The 19,134-nt window shown below is 43.8% G+C and overlaps 1 protein-coding gene across 10 annotated transcripts; it reads right to left on the reverse strand.

The window, feature by feature from the left end:
• Positions 1-778: 778 nt before the first annotated feature.
• On the reverse strand, positions 779-17,113 carry TMEM263 (transmembrane protein 263). 10 transcript variants are annotated; one of them, XM_065657771.1, is made up of 7 exons: positions 16,944-17,113; positions 13,379-13,440; positions 12,208-12,322; positions 11,396-11,464; positions 9,256-9,380; positions 8,462-8,531; positions 779-3,492 (listed from the first exon to the last, which is right to left on the reverse strand). In XM_065657771.1, the coding sequence occupies exons 6-7, from the start codon at positions 8,523-8,525 to the stop codon at positions 3,206-3,208; spliced, it is 351 nt and encodes a 116-aa protein (XP_065513843.1). In that variant the 5' UTR covers positions 8,526-8,531; positions 9,256-9,380; positions 11,396-11,464; positions 12,208-12,322; positions 13,379-13,440; positions 16,944-17,113; the 3' UTR covers positions 779-3,205. The 10 variants fall into 10 exon arrangements, 9 of the variants coding, with proteins under 9 accessions (XP_065513843.1, XP_065513878.1, XP_065513870.1 ...); XM_065657806.1 differs by lacking the exon at positions 11,396-11,464; XM_065657798.1 differs by lacking the exon at positions 9,256-9,380.
• Between the last annotated feature and the right edge of the window lie 2,021 nt (positions 17,114-19,134).

Genomic DNA, 19,134 nt, shown 5'->3' on the forward strand with positions numbered 1-19,134 from the left:
TTCTACAGGTATCTGTTTTTAAAGTTCCTGAAACAGGAAAAGTGACGTTTTTAATTGAGTCACGGCCTGAGTTGTCACAAACTCATTCTCCATTGTGAATGTTTCTGTTTCTGTTCCTCCCCTTTCAAAACAAAAGCATAAGGAGGAAGAGTCCTTTTCTCTACAGCAAACCAAAATTCATTCAATCCTTCATTCATTATTCTATGCCTGGGACCTGTTTCTCTCTTCTGCACAGGATTCATTTATAATGAAACCTCAGGGAAGCTCTGAATTACTAAAACGTTGCATTGCTGACCTCTGCATCCTTGTCTCTTACTGTTACAGTGAACCTGAATCAGTTTATACCGTTTAAGTCTGGCACATAAAAGCCTGTAGACCAGCCTTTCGTTACCCAGTGAGCAGTCAGGCATACAAAGAGTCTTCATAAACATTTCCTCTTTTGAAATGGGGGCTGGGAAAAGGAGAGGAAAATAAAGCCACCACAAAACCAACCCTGAAACACAAGAACAACCCCAGTCCCCCTGAGAATTTCAGTTCCATGTTCTGTTTAGCTCACTATGATCCTAAAAGTGAGTATCCCCAAGCCTCAGTTCTCAGGAGAAAATAAAAGGGATTTTGTGTCTATGCACAGCCAACACCATAGTGAACACAGGTTTTTTTAAGAGCTGGTTGGTGCTATTTACGTGCAGATTAAAGACACTCTGGGGCATGATACAGTGGGAAGATACATACCTAAGTATGCCTTTTCCCACAAATTAACTAAGGAAACTTTCAAATGTCTGAAACAGCAACAATTTAATGTTTCACAAGCATCAGGACAGAATCAGAACAAGTTTTTAAGACAAAGCAAGTTCCGTAAGTGAATGGAAAAATATGCAGCATATAGGACAAAGCTCTTTTCCAAAACTAAAACCATATGCTACGTTAAAGTGTTTCAGTTACAAGATTCAGAAGTAATAACTACAAGATAGGTTAAGAACAAAGCATAATGAAGTGTTGGCAGCTCTTTATAGATCTGACATTGCTTATCTCAGACAACACTTGTTTTGCAGCAAGTTTCATAGTATAAAAATTAGAGAATGTCATAAAAAAAGAGGTACGACCAGTTCAACATTTATGTTTTCAGAAAACAATTAGGAAGTGTGTGGTTGAGTGTCACAAATATGACTATGCTCCAAACAGGTGACTTAAAAGAGTTCAGCGGTAGCACTCTGGGGATACGTCTACATTGGAAACTGCGAGGGAGCAGACAATATTAATTTATTTGCTGTAGCTAGATTGCCTCCGATACCCAAACTAGATCATTTCTAGAGCTAACTGGTATCCTTAAACTACACTATATTCTAGGTGATTAGCTTTTGACTATAAAACAAATTTAAACTCTTCCCTTTGTTGTATAAACTTACCTCATTACACCCTTGCAGCAGAACTGAGCTAAGCAGCTGACGCAGCTTGCAAAAGGAGCAGATTTGCTGGGTTTTTGCTCTCCCCACTGCCCCAAATCCTGACAGTTACAAATACCATGCTACCAACATATACAACAATTACTGATATCAAATAAAATTGTTCCAGACTGCAGCTGAAGTACCCAAGGCTCAGAGAGGCTAGCTGACTACAGTACTATAACTTACACATAGTATACTTTCAACACCCATGAATATAGGACTAAGTTTTAGACAAGTGATATGTTTTGACTTTTTTTTAATTTCTAAAAAGTCCCCCTATGTATCCTTCTTGTACAACCGTAGCCACTGAAAAAGTAAGCTCACACGCTTGGAAGTTCTCTGTAGGAACACAAGTTTTTAGAAAATACTGCATACACAACATTCACAGACTTCTTCTATGGGCTTCCAAAGAAGTTACTTATTTGCAGAGTCAGTACACATGAAAAGAAAGATCACCAACAGCTTCTGTTTTAAGGCAACCTCAAGCTGTGTATTACAAGTGCATTTTGTGTCACGCGCTGCTGAGGTCCTACAGACGTTCCCATTTGAGGTGTGTCAATGTTTGGAATCTGTCAGTATACAATTTACTTGGATGATTCTCTCTTTTTTTTTTTAAGGCCTCATCTACCTTTTTTGGTTTGTTTTAAATAAAAGTATTGCATTTTACTCAAAAATCAAAATACAAAGTATGACAGGAAGATGTAGCGAAAAATTCCTTGCATTTGTTTAAACAGAGCAAGCAGCTAACCTGGTGCATCATGGAGTTGAGACAACAGCTTTGCTAGTTCTGCAGTGGTTTCCAACCACACAAAGGAATTTATTTCAAGTCAGACAGTTACGCTAGATGACCACATCAGCTCAGTTTCCTTTAAGCTCTCATTTTTTTCTAGTACCTATAAGAAGATTATTAGAAGCAAGTTTTCACTTGCAGGAGATAGATGCATATCATTAAGTACACCTGAGATGGAGCAATCTTGTTTTCAGTAAAAACTGACGAAGTTTCAGATACCAGGATTTGTAAAGAGCGTCTAAAGCTCATTCTGTAAACTGCACTGAAACAACAGGACAGTTCTTTACACAGCTTCACCTAGTGAAAAGGTTTTTTTTTTTTCTAATAAGGCATTAAGTTAGTTTACTCTTTATGATCCCTTCTACCACGTTGTCAAACTTTTTCAGGTCTATCTCCCACTCTCATTTCCAATTTCTGCACACCTCCAGTTCTATTTGCTCCAGTCCGCACTGGCTGAATGCAGTCACTGATAGTTTACACGCTGCCTGCAAATACTGTGTCATGACTGAAACTATTCGGGTACATCCAACAACGCCGTTACACAGCTGAAGGACCCTTGTGGCAGGAGGATGCGGAAACCACTGAGAACAGTGAATGGCATCTCGTCATATCGATGGTACAGCAGAGATTACCAAGTTTCTATGTTCACATTTTAGTCCCAAACTGCAAAAGACTTACAGTAAATGAATATTAAAATATGTATTATCCCTTCAGATACATTTACTCACTTCTATAGTTATCAAGTGTAACGTTTCACCAGATAAAAAGCTTCAATCTAGGCTCTAATAAATCTTCATACTCTGTGCTTGCCAGGCTTCTTCCGTCCTTTTCAGATGAAATCGAATTACTTGCACAGCTGTTTAGAAGATAAAGTGTCTAAGACACATGGCTTCTCATGGTCCAAATCTGAGCAGATTTTAGTGCCACTGGTGTAATCTTCTGGAGAATCAAGCACGTCTCCGTTTTGGTTTTAGTCAGACTTATCCTTTTTCTTTCCTGTTAAAGGCACTTTACTGGCAACAGCAGATCCTACAGCTGTAACACCTCCAGCCACAGCAGAAACACTTCCTTTGACCAGCCCCACTCCCACTGAAGGCACAGATGTGACCGCTGTTTTGGTAATTTCCAAACTCTTCCCTCCAATCCAAGCAACACCCCCGATTGTGGCACCAACAGCTCCCTTCGTGACACTGAAGAGGCCACCAGTCACACGAGAAAGCATGCCAGGCTGCTGCTGCGGGTGGTCTTTTAACGCACCTAGGGGAGGAAACAACAAGCAAGTCAATCACAGGGCTGTGATCAAAGGATTTTCAAAAGAAAAAGTTATTTGTAAGTATTTCTTTTTCTAGTCTAACAGCTAATGCACATACTTACCTTGCAGGTTACTTTTCTTGGATGCTCATACAGCATAGAATCATTTTGGTTGGAAGAGACTCTCAAGATCATCAAGTCCAACTGTTAACCCAACACTGTCACTAACCCATGTCCTTGAATCATGTACACATCTTTTAAACACCTCCAGGGATGGTGACTCAACCACTTCCCTGGGCAGCCTGTTCTACTGCTTTACAATCCTTTTCATGAAGAAAATTTTTGCTTATATCCAATCTAAACCTCCCCTGGCACAACTTAAGGCAGTTTCCTCTCATCTTATCACTTGTTACTTGGGAGGAGAGACCACCACCCTCCATGCTACAACCTCCTTGCAGGTAGTTGTAGAGAGCAATACCACCACCATAGTTCCAAATAAGAAAAGACACCTTGCTGCAGTGAGACATACCTCAATGCTGTTTTCTAAAACACAAGTCAATATTGAGCCTACAAATATCAGGCATACAGCTCCCAGACGGTCTTAAGGCCAGGGGGAAGTCTAACAGCCAAACAGCTCATTAAATACCAAAAGTGGTCCCCAAAGGCACTAACAATAGCAAGAGTTACAGACTCCCAACAAAAATCCCAATATGATGCACAAAACCAAAATCTCGAACCACAGGATTTCTGCATGTTATTGACCACATAAATATATATTTTATTTTTAATGTTATGTTTAACCTGCGCTTAGAGCAGTTTCTTGCTATATGCTGTATAAGTCAATTCACATTCCATATTTACAGTACAGTTACATAGCCTCAAAATAATAGCAAGTATTAGAATAATAGAAAGACTCCCAGAATTAGCCACTTAGCCTTCCAATAGTTTAGTGTTACTTTTTATTTCTAAAGGTAGGCTTCAAAATCGTAAAGAGATACATGCACCTTGTTTCTAAAGGGAATTAAGACAACTCCATGCCCCACTACTGCATGAGCATCATCTAATCTTCAAAGAAACAGGTAACAGTATGTTAACATTGTATTTAAACTTGCAGGAAAATATCATCCACTGCAACTATTAGCCAGCTTAGCCCTGACGTGTTTGTCTGTGAAGTATTTTCAGTGTGAACCTTGAGAAATACCTGTTTTTCACAACAGTGTTGTATGGGTAAGCATTTTTTTTCAGCTCCGGTCTTGTCAACTCCTCACCAACCCCAAACATTTCTTAAAAAAAGTTTCAGAGAGAACCATGGCAAAAGACAGCCAGTTAACACAACTAGAGTAAGAGTTCAGAGTATTTTGTTATTTTCTAGCTACCTGTAGATTTAAGAGACACATTTCTTCATCTTAGGGAAAAAAACACCAGAGGGAACTAAGAAAAGAGCAAGTGGAACCACAGTGGGCAGTGCTAGGGAAAAACCATGAAAAGAAGGTGAGCGAGTCAGCAGCAGAAAGAACATGCTTGGAATTGGATGATGAGTCTAGAGAGGCAGCAGAAAAGAAAATTCAGGTCTAGAGCCACCAGAGACCCATATCAAGCCCCTGTCAATGCATTCGCTCTGCACTGCGATGTGCCTTAGGAGAACCCGCAGAACAGGTCTCTGCCTCCAGTGCCCTGGCTGCTGACAACTTGCATGCAGAGGAGAGTTTCCAAGAATCACCCGCCAGAACTCATCTACTACAAGATGAAAACTGGGGTGAACAACTTCCCATGCACCTCCAGTGAGTTTGTGATAGTGCCAGGACTGACCCAGGACTCAGAGCTCATTAGAAGTGTGAAGTTCAGAGTTCCTGTGTGCATGCCTGGAATACGTCAAACAGAAGATGCCATCTAAATGAGAGAATTTCTTGCAAGTTTGGGCTAAAAAAAAAGAAAAAAAAAGCAAGCACATAAAGAACAGTCCAGCTCAAGGGAGCAAAAAATACTAAAAATGCTTCCAACTTACACTGATCTCTCTAAGAAATTGATATAGATAATAGAAAGGGTCATGGAAACTAGAAACGTAAGTAACAGCCTTTTACTTAAAGCCAAGTAATACCCTTGCTGGTTCATTCTAGGCCAGTAGCTTTCAGCCTGGACATCTCCAGCAAAAATGCATTGCCAACACAAGCACACAGAGATCAGGATTTCTACTTGCATACAGAAAGCCTTTACAGAATCACACTCAGAGAGGAGTATAGAGCCTGGTATAAAATCCACTAAGTATTATTCATTAGAGGATTCTTGTGACCAAACTTACACACCTTGTAAAAAATGTAGTCAGAAAGTGCTTCACTTCCACCTAAGTAGATCACCATCATCAGGGTGAATGGAAATAAAGTCTTTTATCACATTGAATTTTAAGAGCAGATTTCAGTAAGAAGGACCTGATATTAGCGAGAACGGACCCATCATAGCCAACATAAAAAATAACAAGAGAGAAACAAACAAAATTAATCTTGACATGATTTCCTTCACATTCCTTCAGGTAGCCAATCCTTTGACAGCATCTACTCTATTTCGCAAGTGTAAATACTGACTGTGACTTGGTGTATTAATAACTTCTGGTGATGGCTGACACATTCCCATTTCATTCCTGTTTACACCGTCCATTAGATCTAATCAATGCCTGCAGCTGCAAAGAGTTTTTATTGCCAATTGATTTCTATTCTGGGATACACATTCCTGGTCTCTTTGTTTCTAACGAGAAAGAAGGTAAAACAATTGCTATGCCTAGAGAGAAGGTGACACAAGCTCCCTGTTCAGGGGTTGGCTCTACCATGCTACCTTGCAGCCAGCTTCCTGCTGAAAAGAGTCCAACAGAGAACAAGAGCTGGAATGAATGCAGGTTGCAAAGGTTGGCAGCACTTGCAAAGCAGAAAATAAAGCATTAGAATAGCATTACTCATAGAAGGCCTGAGCACAAAAGCTTCTTCCACATATGTACTTCTTTAAAGCCTTTGTGCACCAAGCTTGTTGAATGTGATTTGGACAAACTGGAGCTATTTATATCTTTACGAAAAACTGCAGATTGGTTTTGGAATTGCACCTTTCCTCTAAGGATTTTTTTTTTTTTTTGGCAGCCTGTTCAGAGAGACAATCTTCTTGCCAACATTGAACCAATAGTCTTCCATCCACATTTGGCCATCTTTCTATGATAGCGTAAGCATATCGCGTATGAAGACCTTGCCTGACATCTAAACCAGGGATATTCTTCAAGGGTATTCCAACACTTTAACTAAACTCATAAGGCTTGAACAGCGCACGTGAAACAGAATCAAAAGTAAAAAGCCTCTTCCTGGATTGAGTTTCCATTAAGACAAGCTGTGTTTCATTCTATTCCTTTTAAGTACACCAACCTTCTCCATCTATTTAGACTTCATATTCAGATTGGTTATTATCATACTGAAAGAGGATATGGTGCAGGAGAAGATAAGTCTCAATTGCTCACAAATGTTAAATACAACCTTGCAATACCTAGTGTTGATCAGGGTCTGCTGTTAGACTCAATCTTGACAGCCTTCTGATGACTCCAAACACTCCAGAAGATAAAAAATGCCCACTTGTTTCACTGCCTTCCTCAAGAAAGAATCGGTTTTAGTTCACTGGTCAGACTAACGCTCACTTTCTATACATGAGGTTTAACATGTATAAAACCAAATTCAATCTTTAAAGCAAAAAAGTATGTCTTATAAATTAGACTTGAAGGTAACACACATTAGGGCATTGTTTCCAACCTGGCATTTGCTTTCAGAAATACTCCTGGGATCTTGACAACCCCATAAGAGCTTAAAAAGAAAGATTTTTGTCCTCACGCCATGATACTGTAACAAGGTCAAGCGTAGTAGAGCTTAAGAACCACCGCGTCATGAAAAACTATTCCTCCGTTTCCTCTCATCTTGTGTTTTTGTTTCCTGTCTAATAGTTATTAAGAATAGAGTGGACTATTCCACTTCAACCCCTTCTGTTACAGTTAGCAGATAATACTTTTGTTCCAGTGAAGTAGATTGTTGAGTTATACACCATATAAAAGCTGAGAAAACCAACCAACCAACAACCACCACCACCAAACAAAAAACCAACCGAACAAAAAAACTACATCACAACAAACAGGGTTTTAAAGCACCACTATAAATTGACAAGCACTAAAAGGAGAAAAATCAGGACTCACTGACCTCTACATCGAACACATTCGGTCTTACAGCAAGAGAAGAGAGAACACAGACAACCTGCGTGCCAAGAATGGGTTCTTATCTAGTCTGCTTCCTGCCACATCATGCAAACAGGACTCTTCGCTGTCCTGCCGTGCCACAGCCCCAAAGGGAACTCTCCTCATTTGCAACTGCTTTTCCTCTGCAGGTCTAATAACCAATTTGAGATTCATTTGGTTCAGGAGACCAAAATGCCACTTCATTAATGAAATCAAGTGTTTGTTTTTAGGAAACCATGAGATTAAATCAACAGTTAGAACCACGGCAAGTTGTATGATGGAAAAGGGTCTCCAAAAGTAGTAATAAAGTTCCATATATTTTTAAATATATCTTGTGAACTATGAACTCAGCAAATTGTCCAAAAGAGAAGCCAGACTCTTCCATCTCACATAATGAACAAAATAAATACCTACTGGACCAATTCACATCTCTGGAAACTAATCTGCAAATTACATCCTTCAGTATCTGCCCATCTTCTCTATAATTTATCAGTACAGTTGTTTACTGAGTTTTATTTGGTGGCCTTATTGTTTTCAAGATAATGCAGAAGTGAACAATAACCCAGGCCCATCCCATCCCAGGGCTGGCTTGCTTATTGTCACTTAAAGTTAAGGTGTTCAGCTTGCAGATCTTTTCAGTTCTCTTTAAGAAAAAAACAAAAAACAAAAAAACCCTTCTGATTAACTTCTGTGAATTTACATCATATTATAAAAACTAATACATACCTTCTGGTGGTTCATCATGAAGGTACGATGGGACTTCCTGATTATTTTTGTCTGTTTGATTCATTATTGCCTAAAAAAGAAATTCATATATGCTATACATATTTTCTGGCAAAGCATAAATGCAGTCCATAAATCCAAAATTCATGTAGTTTAAGTTCCACAGAAAATGAACTTTTTTTTCATTACTAGATAAGCTAGCAGCTCCTGACAGACTGCTGCTCCTTGTATTATTGGACTGGGCTTTTGCATTCTTCAAGCAGACTCGGTACTTGAAAAAGGAGCCCTCTACCAGGTCAGCAGGCTTGGTGAGAGCTGCCACCCCACACCGAGCGGATCTCAAATCTAAAAAGCAATCAGGAAGAAAACCAGTATAAAAATAGAACAGCCACTGTCACACGGCAGCTTACATTTGTGTACCAAAAAAGAAAAGCCTACTGATCACAGAGGTGGTGGGTGCTGGAAAAACAAAAGCAGCATGCCTGTAGGATCTGTTAGTACCTGGAAAGCAGATGTTTAAAGAAACAAGTCCTTGCAGCAGAATTTGAATAAATGCCAGGAAAACAAGATGGAAGAATTGTAATGAAAACGCTATTTATCTTGTAGCAATATTGCTTACACGGTATGATGATAGCAGCAGAACTAGACTGTTTTAAGTCTACACAAAACTTTCCAATGAAAACATTTCAGAAAGATTTCTTTACACCAAAAGCTGTTTCCTAGAACAGTTTTAGAGCAGCAGTCCCTGACAGCAAGGGAAAGCACAGGAAAAAGCTCAGATCAGCAGCTCTGCTTACTGCATTTTCCCTTCAGAGAGGAAGAAAGTGATATCTACTTCAGGCTTCTCTCCTGTTTTCCTCCTCCACCAGTCCTGCCTCCTCCGAGCCCTCTTGCTAATCCTGCTTTCCCACCTCAGCAGACACTGAGGTCAGGAAAAAGAGAAAGAAAACCAAGTTGCATTATACCACCCAGTATCCTTCTATCTTCCTGCCAGTGACCTCTTAGTTCCCATCTCCCTGTAAACCTTCAAATAATTTAATTTCTTCAACGAGTCACTGACCACCACAAAAATAATTCCAGCCTCTCTCGCCAGGCCCAGATCTCTGTGTACCTCCTCTGGGTCAGAAAGCAGTGGCTGGGATCTGAAGAAGAGGTGAGGAGGCAGAAGCAGAACTCCAGGGTGTGAAGACTCACCTGGAAAACAACAGCTAAAACCCTCACAGTATAATTATGAAGTCAAAACCATCACAGTAAAAAACAGCACCCACATGCTAAGTGATAGATCTCTGGATGCGAAACAAGCCTAAACTGAATATTAAAGAGTTCTCAGAATCAGCACTCAGGGTATCAGTTCATGACTCAGAAAACATAGGTACCTTTGTATAAAGCTGAACAAAAAAAGCAAGCAAAAAACCCTACTACCAGGGTGGCTGATTTGATGGCAATGCTGAACAAGTACCTCTCAAAAGCCAGAAATGCAAATGTGGAAGCTAAGAAATAGGAAAGTGAGTAGCAACACATCAAGATGGACGAATAAATACAAGAGGGCTAAGAGGCAATTTGAAAAAGTATCAATTATAGAATTCCTTGTTATTTTATTTAATCACAGGTCAGTGAGACAAGAAAGGAAAAGTGTCCAACTGATCATGGAGCAACCAAGGGCAACCAGGTTCTGAGAAAGGACTGGATTCAGGTACTACACAACTTCTTTGCATTCATCTAATGCAAGCTGGATGAAATACAAGGATTTCATCCTCACTGTGTGAAATTAATAGGTTGTTGGTTTTTTCCAACTTGCAACAAAAATATCAAGCACTATAAGAAAGAGAAGGCAGATACTGTAAAAAAATGACTGGCCTGACATTCATTGATCGAAATATCTGTAAAAAGATGAAGCAACTATGTTTCTACTTAACATTGGCTATTTTGTTCATTAAAATGATTACTCCACCAGGAATTTGGAAGTTTATTCACTGCATTAGGGATGGCCGAAAAAAAGTAAAATAAAAGTCACAACCTAGCAAGTCTTACTTCAAGCAGAGGAATAAAAAGGTGACTAAAACAATATTAAAGAAGTTTCAAGGGAGACACAAATGAGTTAAGCCAGAGATTAATTTTCCTCAAGAATTACCTCTGCTAATGTATTTGTATCAGGCCAGCATGTAACTCAAAAATGAAACCCAGATGAAATTGCTTGTCTGAGCTTCCAAAAAGTTTCTGTCAACAATTCCTCATAAGAGGCTCAGAAAAGTTATTTAATCTTATGAGGAAAGACAAAATACTGTCAAGCATTATCAACAAGTTTAGAGGGGAGCTGGACTAAGTTACCAGTTTTGAACATGGCAGAGAGCTAGAAAGTGTCACAAGGCCCCGCAAAATTTTGCTATTTTCTGCTGTTAAGAAGGTATTGGGGACAGCAGCAGCGACAGCAGATACAGCCCCGATGATGTAACAAGGATCTGTTGTGCTTGGCATCAGACAAGTAGTTAATTAAGACGTGACCTGTCTAATGGAAAAAGTCAGAGTAAGACCAGCAAACAGTGAAGGTAAAATATGCTTTTGTAACCCTCCATAATCTAGTTTAGGCCACTGTCAGATTTGCTTGCAGTTCCTGCAGAGCTAAAGAAGCAAACCAGTGTATTGGCAGGGGAGTTTTACAGGAGACTTTCTAGTTTAGTGATAAAGTATTTTTTAAAAAGCAGCACCTAAAATCACAGCAGTACATTAAAAAGTGATAAGATTAAGCATTCCCTCCCCTGCTGCCTCCCCTAAAACCTCGAGGTTAGGTAACTCCTGACCGCAAGCTACTTTTTAAAAGGTAGACAGGAATATTACACAATATTTCACTCACATGCAACGATTTAACACAATTTCAACTCCTTCTAAACCACAGAAAAACTTCGCTGTCTTACAACTAAATGGACCACGGCAGTTTACCTTCTGCAGCTCACACACGAGTAACCTGCTGCTATCAGACTCCAGAAGTCAATGGAGCACGACGTGGGCCTGAGGAGTCAAGGGAAATAAGTCACTCTTGGTAGGCCTGAACTTGTTGTACATGGAAGGGAGCCTTCAGGGGTCTGCAGATCAGAAATCTGAGAACTACTGTGTGATGTGTGGTTCCACAGATGCCTGGAAGCACTCTAGGGATGCTGCAGGAGATGTGCCTCAGCAGCTTGTGCTACATTTTACTCACTGTCCTACTACATCCATGCAAGTGAAAGCGGAATCACATCACTGTCAGAAACGGCTCACGGCTTGACTTCAAACAGAACCTGGCACACAAGAGCTCACAAAGCACAATTCAGGTCCTTTTGTTTTTCTATAGAAGCTCTCCAGTGAATCACAGAATCGAGACCACGATCCAACAAAGGACTTAAGCAGAAAATTTTAGATATCCAGGTTACGGCCTGCATCCTGCATCCTTGTATCCAATTTAACACATCAGGAGACTTAAGAGCCTCTGAAAAGTGATCCAAAATCCTGTGTGCTAAACAGGGTGTAGCGTATCTGGTGATCAGGAAATACTACGCACAGAGGCATGTCTTAAACCTGGCTCTCCTCCGGAGATTTAAGGTGAACATTTCTATTGACTGGAGGTCAAAGGCCTGGAATAACTGCTTGGTGGCAGATGACTTCATCCAGTCTTGGAAGAGGGCAGGAATACAGTTTCTTTCTTCAAAAACTGGAGTTAGAAAAACAGAAACTACTCACTATCTTTTATGTAATACCAAAGTGAAAGCACTCACAGTTCAATGCCTCCTTCGTCTAAAAAGATCCAAGCTTGTATGTCCCCCGTTGCAGGAGTCCCCGGGTCACCAGACTGTAGTGTATCCTAAGGAAGGTTCCTCTTCACCCTCCCTGCTGAAAGTGTGTCCCCAGAAAAGAAGAAGAAAGCAAAATTCTTGAGACCAAACAGGGATTACAACTCAGCTAACATCTAAGGCATCAATCCAGAGGTGCAGGGATAAGACTTTTATACAGAGAATTAGGTCATTCAGACACAGTTTTGATTAAGGAACTTTGGAAACTGAAGTTTGAAGCTGCAGATTCGAAGTGCCCTATGCACTGAATTGTTAGTCACAATTATTACCAGTATTGGAAGCACATGCAACAAGGCAAAGATTTATCAGAAGCCTGAACTTTGGAACTTTTCTGGTACGTTTTTCAGAATCTTCTTCAAAGTATGCTAAAACTGCCCAAAAAAAAAAAGGAAAAAGCAAGCAGGCAAATTGATCTTTCTTTGGCATTTTCATCCTGTGATGCCAAATTCACTGTGTCGTGTGTCACAGGGGAAAAGCCTACAACATCATTTAACATCTGCATTAAACGATCACATGGAATGAGGTGGGATCTCTCTAAGTTCTGGCAGAATTCACATGGACATTCATGAAGCAGATACCTAGCATATTAGTGGCACCCTGCAGTCTCCTCCTTCATCTGTGCAGAGGAATATGTAAGCTTTGCGTTTTCTTATGTTAAGAAGTAGAAGCAAATCCAGATCTTAAAAAGATATTTCAAACAGGGGCACATGTAAACTACTTCCCTCCCTCTGCCCTCTGAGTGCTTATGAGGGTGCTAGCCATTCAAGAGATAACTTCTCATCTTTTTTTAACGCCACATGAAAATATGTATCAACCTTCAAACTAAAATTAAAAAATAAAAATGAAAGCCACTCTTTCTATTGGTTTTAAAGAAGAAAACACTTTCTTATTGTCAGAATATGAAATATATAGGAATCTCTGAAGTTTTACACAGTTGTAAAGAAAGAAGTGGTTAGAAGAGTGGTTTTTAATTCAAACTATTTATAACATTAACACTGTTATAGGACTCTGACTGGAAGCGCTATGAAGCTCTGGAGGTAATAGTACAGCCACATGCACATTTGTATCAAAGTTGATTAAAACAAAACTTTCTCACCAAATATACTCCTTCGTGAAGATATCTAGTTAGTCGTTTCCACAAAAGTATTCTGCACACACCTATGAGAAAAGTAGACGGTTAATGACATCTTAAGGAACAGCACTACTGTCGCATCCCTGCCATGGGTGTATGGTGGGAACAATACGCACAAAGCCCCATGGCAGAGGAGACGCACACTTGGCATGGCCTTAAAATGCCAAAATTTTATGAGATTTATCTCATGAAAACACTGATTCCTTCTGTGTTCCTGGGCAATGGAGATAGTTTTACTGGCTCCATATGCTGTCATGAGGATTACTATGAAGTGTGGTAATCAGCATTAAGACACAGCCTCTCCTTAACAAGCCTGCAGTTCTTAGTGATTTGTGTAGAATTCTAGCCTTCCACTGAGAAGTGGGTTCTAACCATTACAGACGTGTGTGCAACCTCCCGAGCTTCAGGTGATGCTCTTGATGTCTTTCTGACTTCACTGACAAAAAGCCCTGCTATTTCAGCACAGCAAACCTGTCCCAAGCAGCAGCCAGCAAAAACTGGCTTGTTTCAATGCCGCTACTCAGACATTTGCGGGCAGCGACGGAACTGCCCAAAGATGGGGCCAATTTCAGCTGGCAGCTCAACGCTGCTCCCGACGGCTGCAGCAGCAGACAGCGCTGGAACTATTCACCTGACAGAACTGCAAACAAACCCATCGCCTCATCTGAGTCCACCATGAAAAAATTATCCTTCTTCTGCCCGCCAGTGATGCAGTTCGAAAGCTGGGCTACAGCAGATTTTAATTGATGTCTCTCACGTACATGAAAAAAAATTATTTTTAAGGATGATACTTTAAGAAATACATTTTGGAAAGGGTAACGGCGCTCTACACTCCAAGTTAAACAAGGAAATAAGTCACAAAGCCAAAAAGGTAATCCCACTCATGGCTACTCTTCAGGGTACTCCTTCAAGCTGCATGAGCAACCTCTGACTATCAGCTTCCCTGTTTTACGCCTTGGATTAGGGCTTGTAACATGTTAGGAATAAGAGTGTCCAGAGCTGTTAGTTCTCTCAGACAGAACCCTCAGAGCACAGCCGATATGGAAACGTGTTTTTCAGTTAGTTAATGCAAGGGAGACAGTTACCTGAAGTTCTGCAAGAAGAAAGAGTCGATGCTAACAGCACTGAAGTAAAAACAAATCCAGGCACGTAGAAAACGTGTAGCTAAAAACCAAGAGCATAGCTGACATTTCAACAAGCCTTCTGTTTAAGAGCCAAGTTCCAAAACTCAGATTTATATACAAAGCAGGACCGGCTTGGAAGCAAGCATGCCCATTTCAGAGGAAAAAAAAACCCACACAGTTTTCAGGGAAAGACTACAGCAAGTTGATCAGAAGTTTCCAGATGTGAACCACAGCTTACTGTTAAACCTGTAGCAGGATGGGCTACAGACTCTTCCCCTAAAAAAGATACCAAGAAATAGAAACAACAGGCTCACAGCATGCAGGTTTCAGCACATAGCCGGAAAGGTAATGCAGCATATCTGTATTGAAAAACGAACACACACCACAATTGAAGGCAAAAAAGGAGGCATATATATCTCCTGAAAAAAAAAAAAAAAAAATCCCCAGGCCTTAACTCTGCCCGGGACATTACAGCATTGTGTCTGCCTATAACAGAACCCAGCATTTCTCTATCACCCTCAATTGAAGTATAGATCACGCTCCAAAAGAGGCTCTAGGGAGCACCTACAGGCAATCAGGTTTTCTCCAAAGCAAGGATTCGCAAGATACCAAAGGCAGCAAGAACCCAAATTCCCCTGTTACAGCCCTCCAAAACTGGTTTCTGGAAATTAAATGGTAAATTCCAGTAAGGCACAGCTTCAGAAAGGCTGTGGAAGCTCCATTTTACCAGTCCTGTCAGCCTCCACCTCCTGCTAACTCAGCTTTCTCAGGGAGATACTTCCCCATTTCTACCAATGCTTTCCCAGTGTCTGAGCTCCACACCCGCCCCAGGTGTCCTTTTCCAGGAGACTTATGAAAGACAAATCCCAACGGTGCTTAGCAGCCAGGGCGATAAAGCAGCTGCTGAGCTTCCTTGCCACCCCTGCTAATGAAATAATGAACTTTCTCCCTAGCATCCACCACCTGTTTGTTGTCTCCTGCCTGACATTTAGACCCATTCACTTGCCAGATGAGGACCAACTTTTGGTTTGCGCTTTTGCAAAATGGTCCATTTTTATACTGAGGAGGCAATACCAACTCTACTGAGCGTTTAACCATAGCTTAAGAGAAAGCTTAAAAAAAAAAAAAAAAGCCTAGATAGTATTTACTGATCAGCCTTAAAATTGATGTGCATGCAAACCAGTATTTGTGTACTAAATTCAGCTATCTTGTATGTACCCTTCCAATTATTTGGTGACATGCTGCCCAAAGCAACACTGGACACACTGAAGCAGGGTATGTGCACTTGGTAGTAATCTTCCTTACGGAGTGATATCCTGAATCAGAGTTCCCATTTTCAGCTCTGTTAAATGAGAAGGAAGCATTTAATCGCATCCGCAGAGGCTGTCTATGAGCTTCGCACAATGACCAGAACCAGCTGCGTGGCTAAAATAACTTGGATTTATTTTCAGGCCACACCACATAAACGCCTAGGGTAGGTGAATGCGGAAAGCTAAGCTGCTCCCAAACAGTTCACAAAAAAACCCCTCTTCCAGATTCTGCTCCATCAAGCTGGACTCGAGAGAAACGGATGAAATAAAGAGCAGGTTACTACAGGAAACATCCGAGTACAGCGAAGTTTAAAAAGAGAAAACCCGAATCAAAGCTTCTGCTGGCACTAAGGAGTTCACGGGGGAGCACAAGACCGGCCAGGAGCAAGGCCAAGGCGAGCAGGGCTCCCCCGGCGGCGGACGCTCCGCCACAGCCGCGGGCAGCGCGGCGCCGGGCGCGGGGAGAGCGGGCGGCAGCGGCAGGACGGGGCAGCCGCCCCCGAGCCCGGTCCCGCACTACAGGAAGAGCCGACTCCGGCCCGTCGAGGCCCCACTCCCCCCTCGTAGGGCGGCCCGAGCCCCCGCCACGTCCTCCCCTCGCAGCTACCTGCCTCTCCGGCGGAGCCCGGGAGGCGGCCCGGCAGCGACCCCCGCCCGCCTGCCCCGCCGGGCCGGCCGCGGGCACCGCCGGGCACCTCGGCGCAGGGCGGCGGCACTGACGTGGCAAGCCAAGGCCGCGGCGGAGCCGCCACGGCCGGCCCGGCCCCCTCCCTCACGGCCCCCGGTGCCGCGGCAGGAAGCACAAAGGCGGGCGGGCTGCGCCTCCCCGCGCCGCCGGCACGGCGGGAGGCGCCGGGGGCAGGTGGCGGCAGCAGCCCCGCTTCCCCAGGCCCGCCTCTCCCGCCGGCGGCTCCGCCGGGGCGCGCCGGGTCCCCTCCCGCCTCCTCCCCCAGAACTTTCCCTTCCTCCGCGGGCAGGAAAAGAGGGGAGGCAGGAAGAGCGCTCGGGCGGCTGCCCGCCCTCCGGGCTCCCCGGCTAACGGCGGAGCGGGGCACCGCGGGGCCGGGCGGCAGCGCTGGCTCAGCCCTCACTCACCGCACAGCGGGCACGGCTCGGCTGCGCTCCGCCGCAGACTTCACTCCGGCGCCTCTCCCCGCTGCCGACGTGGCGCCCGCCCCGTCGGCGCCCGCAGACCCCGCCCCAGCGCCCGGCGTGGCGCGGCCCCCTCGGCGGCTGGGGGGCGCGCAGGCGCCGCCGCTCCCGCCTTCTCCCAGCCCGGGGGGCACCTGCGGCGTCATCCCAGCCCTGGCCCCTTCCTCCGGCCGCCTTTGGAGGTGCTGGGGTGTTCCAGAGAGCGTACGCGGGCCCCGGCCCGACCCTTATGGCCTCCGCAGGCCTGCGGGCACCTTCCTCCCCCGGGGAACGGGGCAAGCTCAGACATAAGGGGCCCGGCCCTCCGAGGGGCCCAGGTGAGTCCTGCACCAAGTGAGGACACCTCCGTGGCCATGGGGCCGGGGCACCGGCGTGAACGAAGATGCCGGACAGTGATAGGGCAGAGGAGAAAAGGGAGGACAGCGTTGCGATCACTGACCGAGGTGCCCTGGGGTGCAGGAGCTTGACTTGTGGCACCCGGTAGTGCTGGGGAGCACCTCGGTGGAGAGGTGTGGGTGAATCAGTGCACGCTTGGGGCACTCTGGCTGTGCTGTTGGCAGAAACGGGAGGCTGCAGAACCTCCCTGCAGCAAGGAGCAGCGCTGGCACTATGCTAATCCAAAGGATCTGGGTTTACATTGAGCAGCATTCACATTGCACGCTTTATCCCAGCTATTATCTGAGTGGAGCTACCTGCACGCAACCTGTAGGGAGTAAAGTTGTAGTCATGCTGGTTTGAGGGCGTGGCTTTCTAGGTAACTATACCAACACAAATAGCTGGAGAAAGACAGGTTTTCTGGTGCTCACGCCCTTCTTTGGTACCTCTCCTTGTGCATCTCTAAGGATCTTTGGGGATGAACAGTGACTTTCAGGTTTGTTAGTCAAGGAAGTGCTGGGTGGCCAAGGGAGAGAGGGAAGTCCTAGGTACCTTGAGTGTGAGTTTAGAAACAGAACTCCTCTCAGCATCACAGGAATACCAAATACCCCATGAAATGCTTCACAAGATTAAAAAAAACTTGCACAGGCAAAATACCACCCCTGCTTCCTCCCTCCAGCTTTGTGTTTGACTGCCACCTTTCTGCTCCACCCTCCTCTCTAAGAAGAGGCGTGTATGGAGAATCATCTTTCCTGGATTCCTCTAAAATCATTAGTTCCTGTCTGAAGTGTGAACTCGGCTCCTACATGGAAAATATGATACAAAGGAGCAGCCTGTTTCCTCAGAGATCTGTTTAAGGAGGCCTTTTCCAGGCTCTTTTGTCAGTTCCAGCTGCAGCAGCTTACCTCGGGATTACCGCAGAGGGACGGAACGCAGGTGTGAGAGAGATCTGTCCTCCTTGGGGAGTGCAGATCCGGTCAGACATCACTGGACAGTTGCAGGAACATCAACATGACCTGTCAGAGCAACACTGTACAAGCCTCGGAGAGCTTTGCTGATACAAGGACTCAGCATTCCTGTCTCACTGAATGAATATGCACCATGTTCTTTAGTTTGGCGCTGCACGGGCAAAAGCATGAATGCAGGAGAATCCAAGTGGAAAACCGAGGGTGGTGTCTGGTTGGGTGCACGTCAGGAGGTGGGAGGCACACAGGGTGCACGAGTTAGTTGCGTTCCTTGGATGTACTACACAGGTACACAGAGGTCCTGCTCTGGGGTGGTGAGCTCCACCTGGGAGGATGGGTCCGTGACCTTCTGAACAGTGTTTACCTCCCTGATGCTAACAGACAGCACTCGCCACTGTTATCTTCTTTTTGGTCTTAAGGGGATTTTTGTATAGCTGCAGCTCACCCCTTGCCCCAGGGCCCAGGTGTATGCAGGGGGGGTGCTCTGCTTCAAATGGAAGGCCTGTAGCTTCACGTTTCTAGTGGGAGCAGAAAGAGTTGCTGCTTGAATATTTTCTCTGTAAGAATCATTCACCCATAAACTTGACAGCATGAGGCACGAAAGAATGTTTTGCCTCCCAGTAACTGAAAATTAAAAGCACTGCAGAGATTAAAATATCTTCTTCTTCAAGCTCTGGAAGGATGGCACAGGAGAAGTTGGGTTGGTGAAGTGTTTTGCTGAGCAAACAGAAGAGCCAACTTCCTCGTAATACCACAGTCATTGGCGGTAGAGTGTCACTGGCAGGTGTAATAAC

This window comes from Caloenas nicobarica, chromosome 1, assembly GCF_036013445.1.
Source record: "Caloenas nicobarica isolate bCalNic1 chromosome 1, bCalNic1.hap1, whole genome shotgun sequence".
Taxonomy (NCBI): domain Eukaryota; kingdom Metazoa; phylum Chordata; class Aves; order Columbiformes; family Columbidae; genus Caloenas; species Caloenas nicobarica.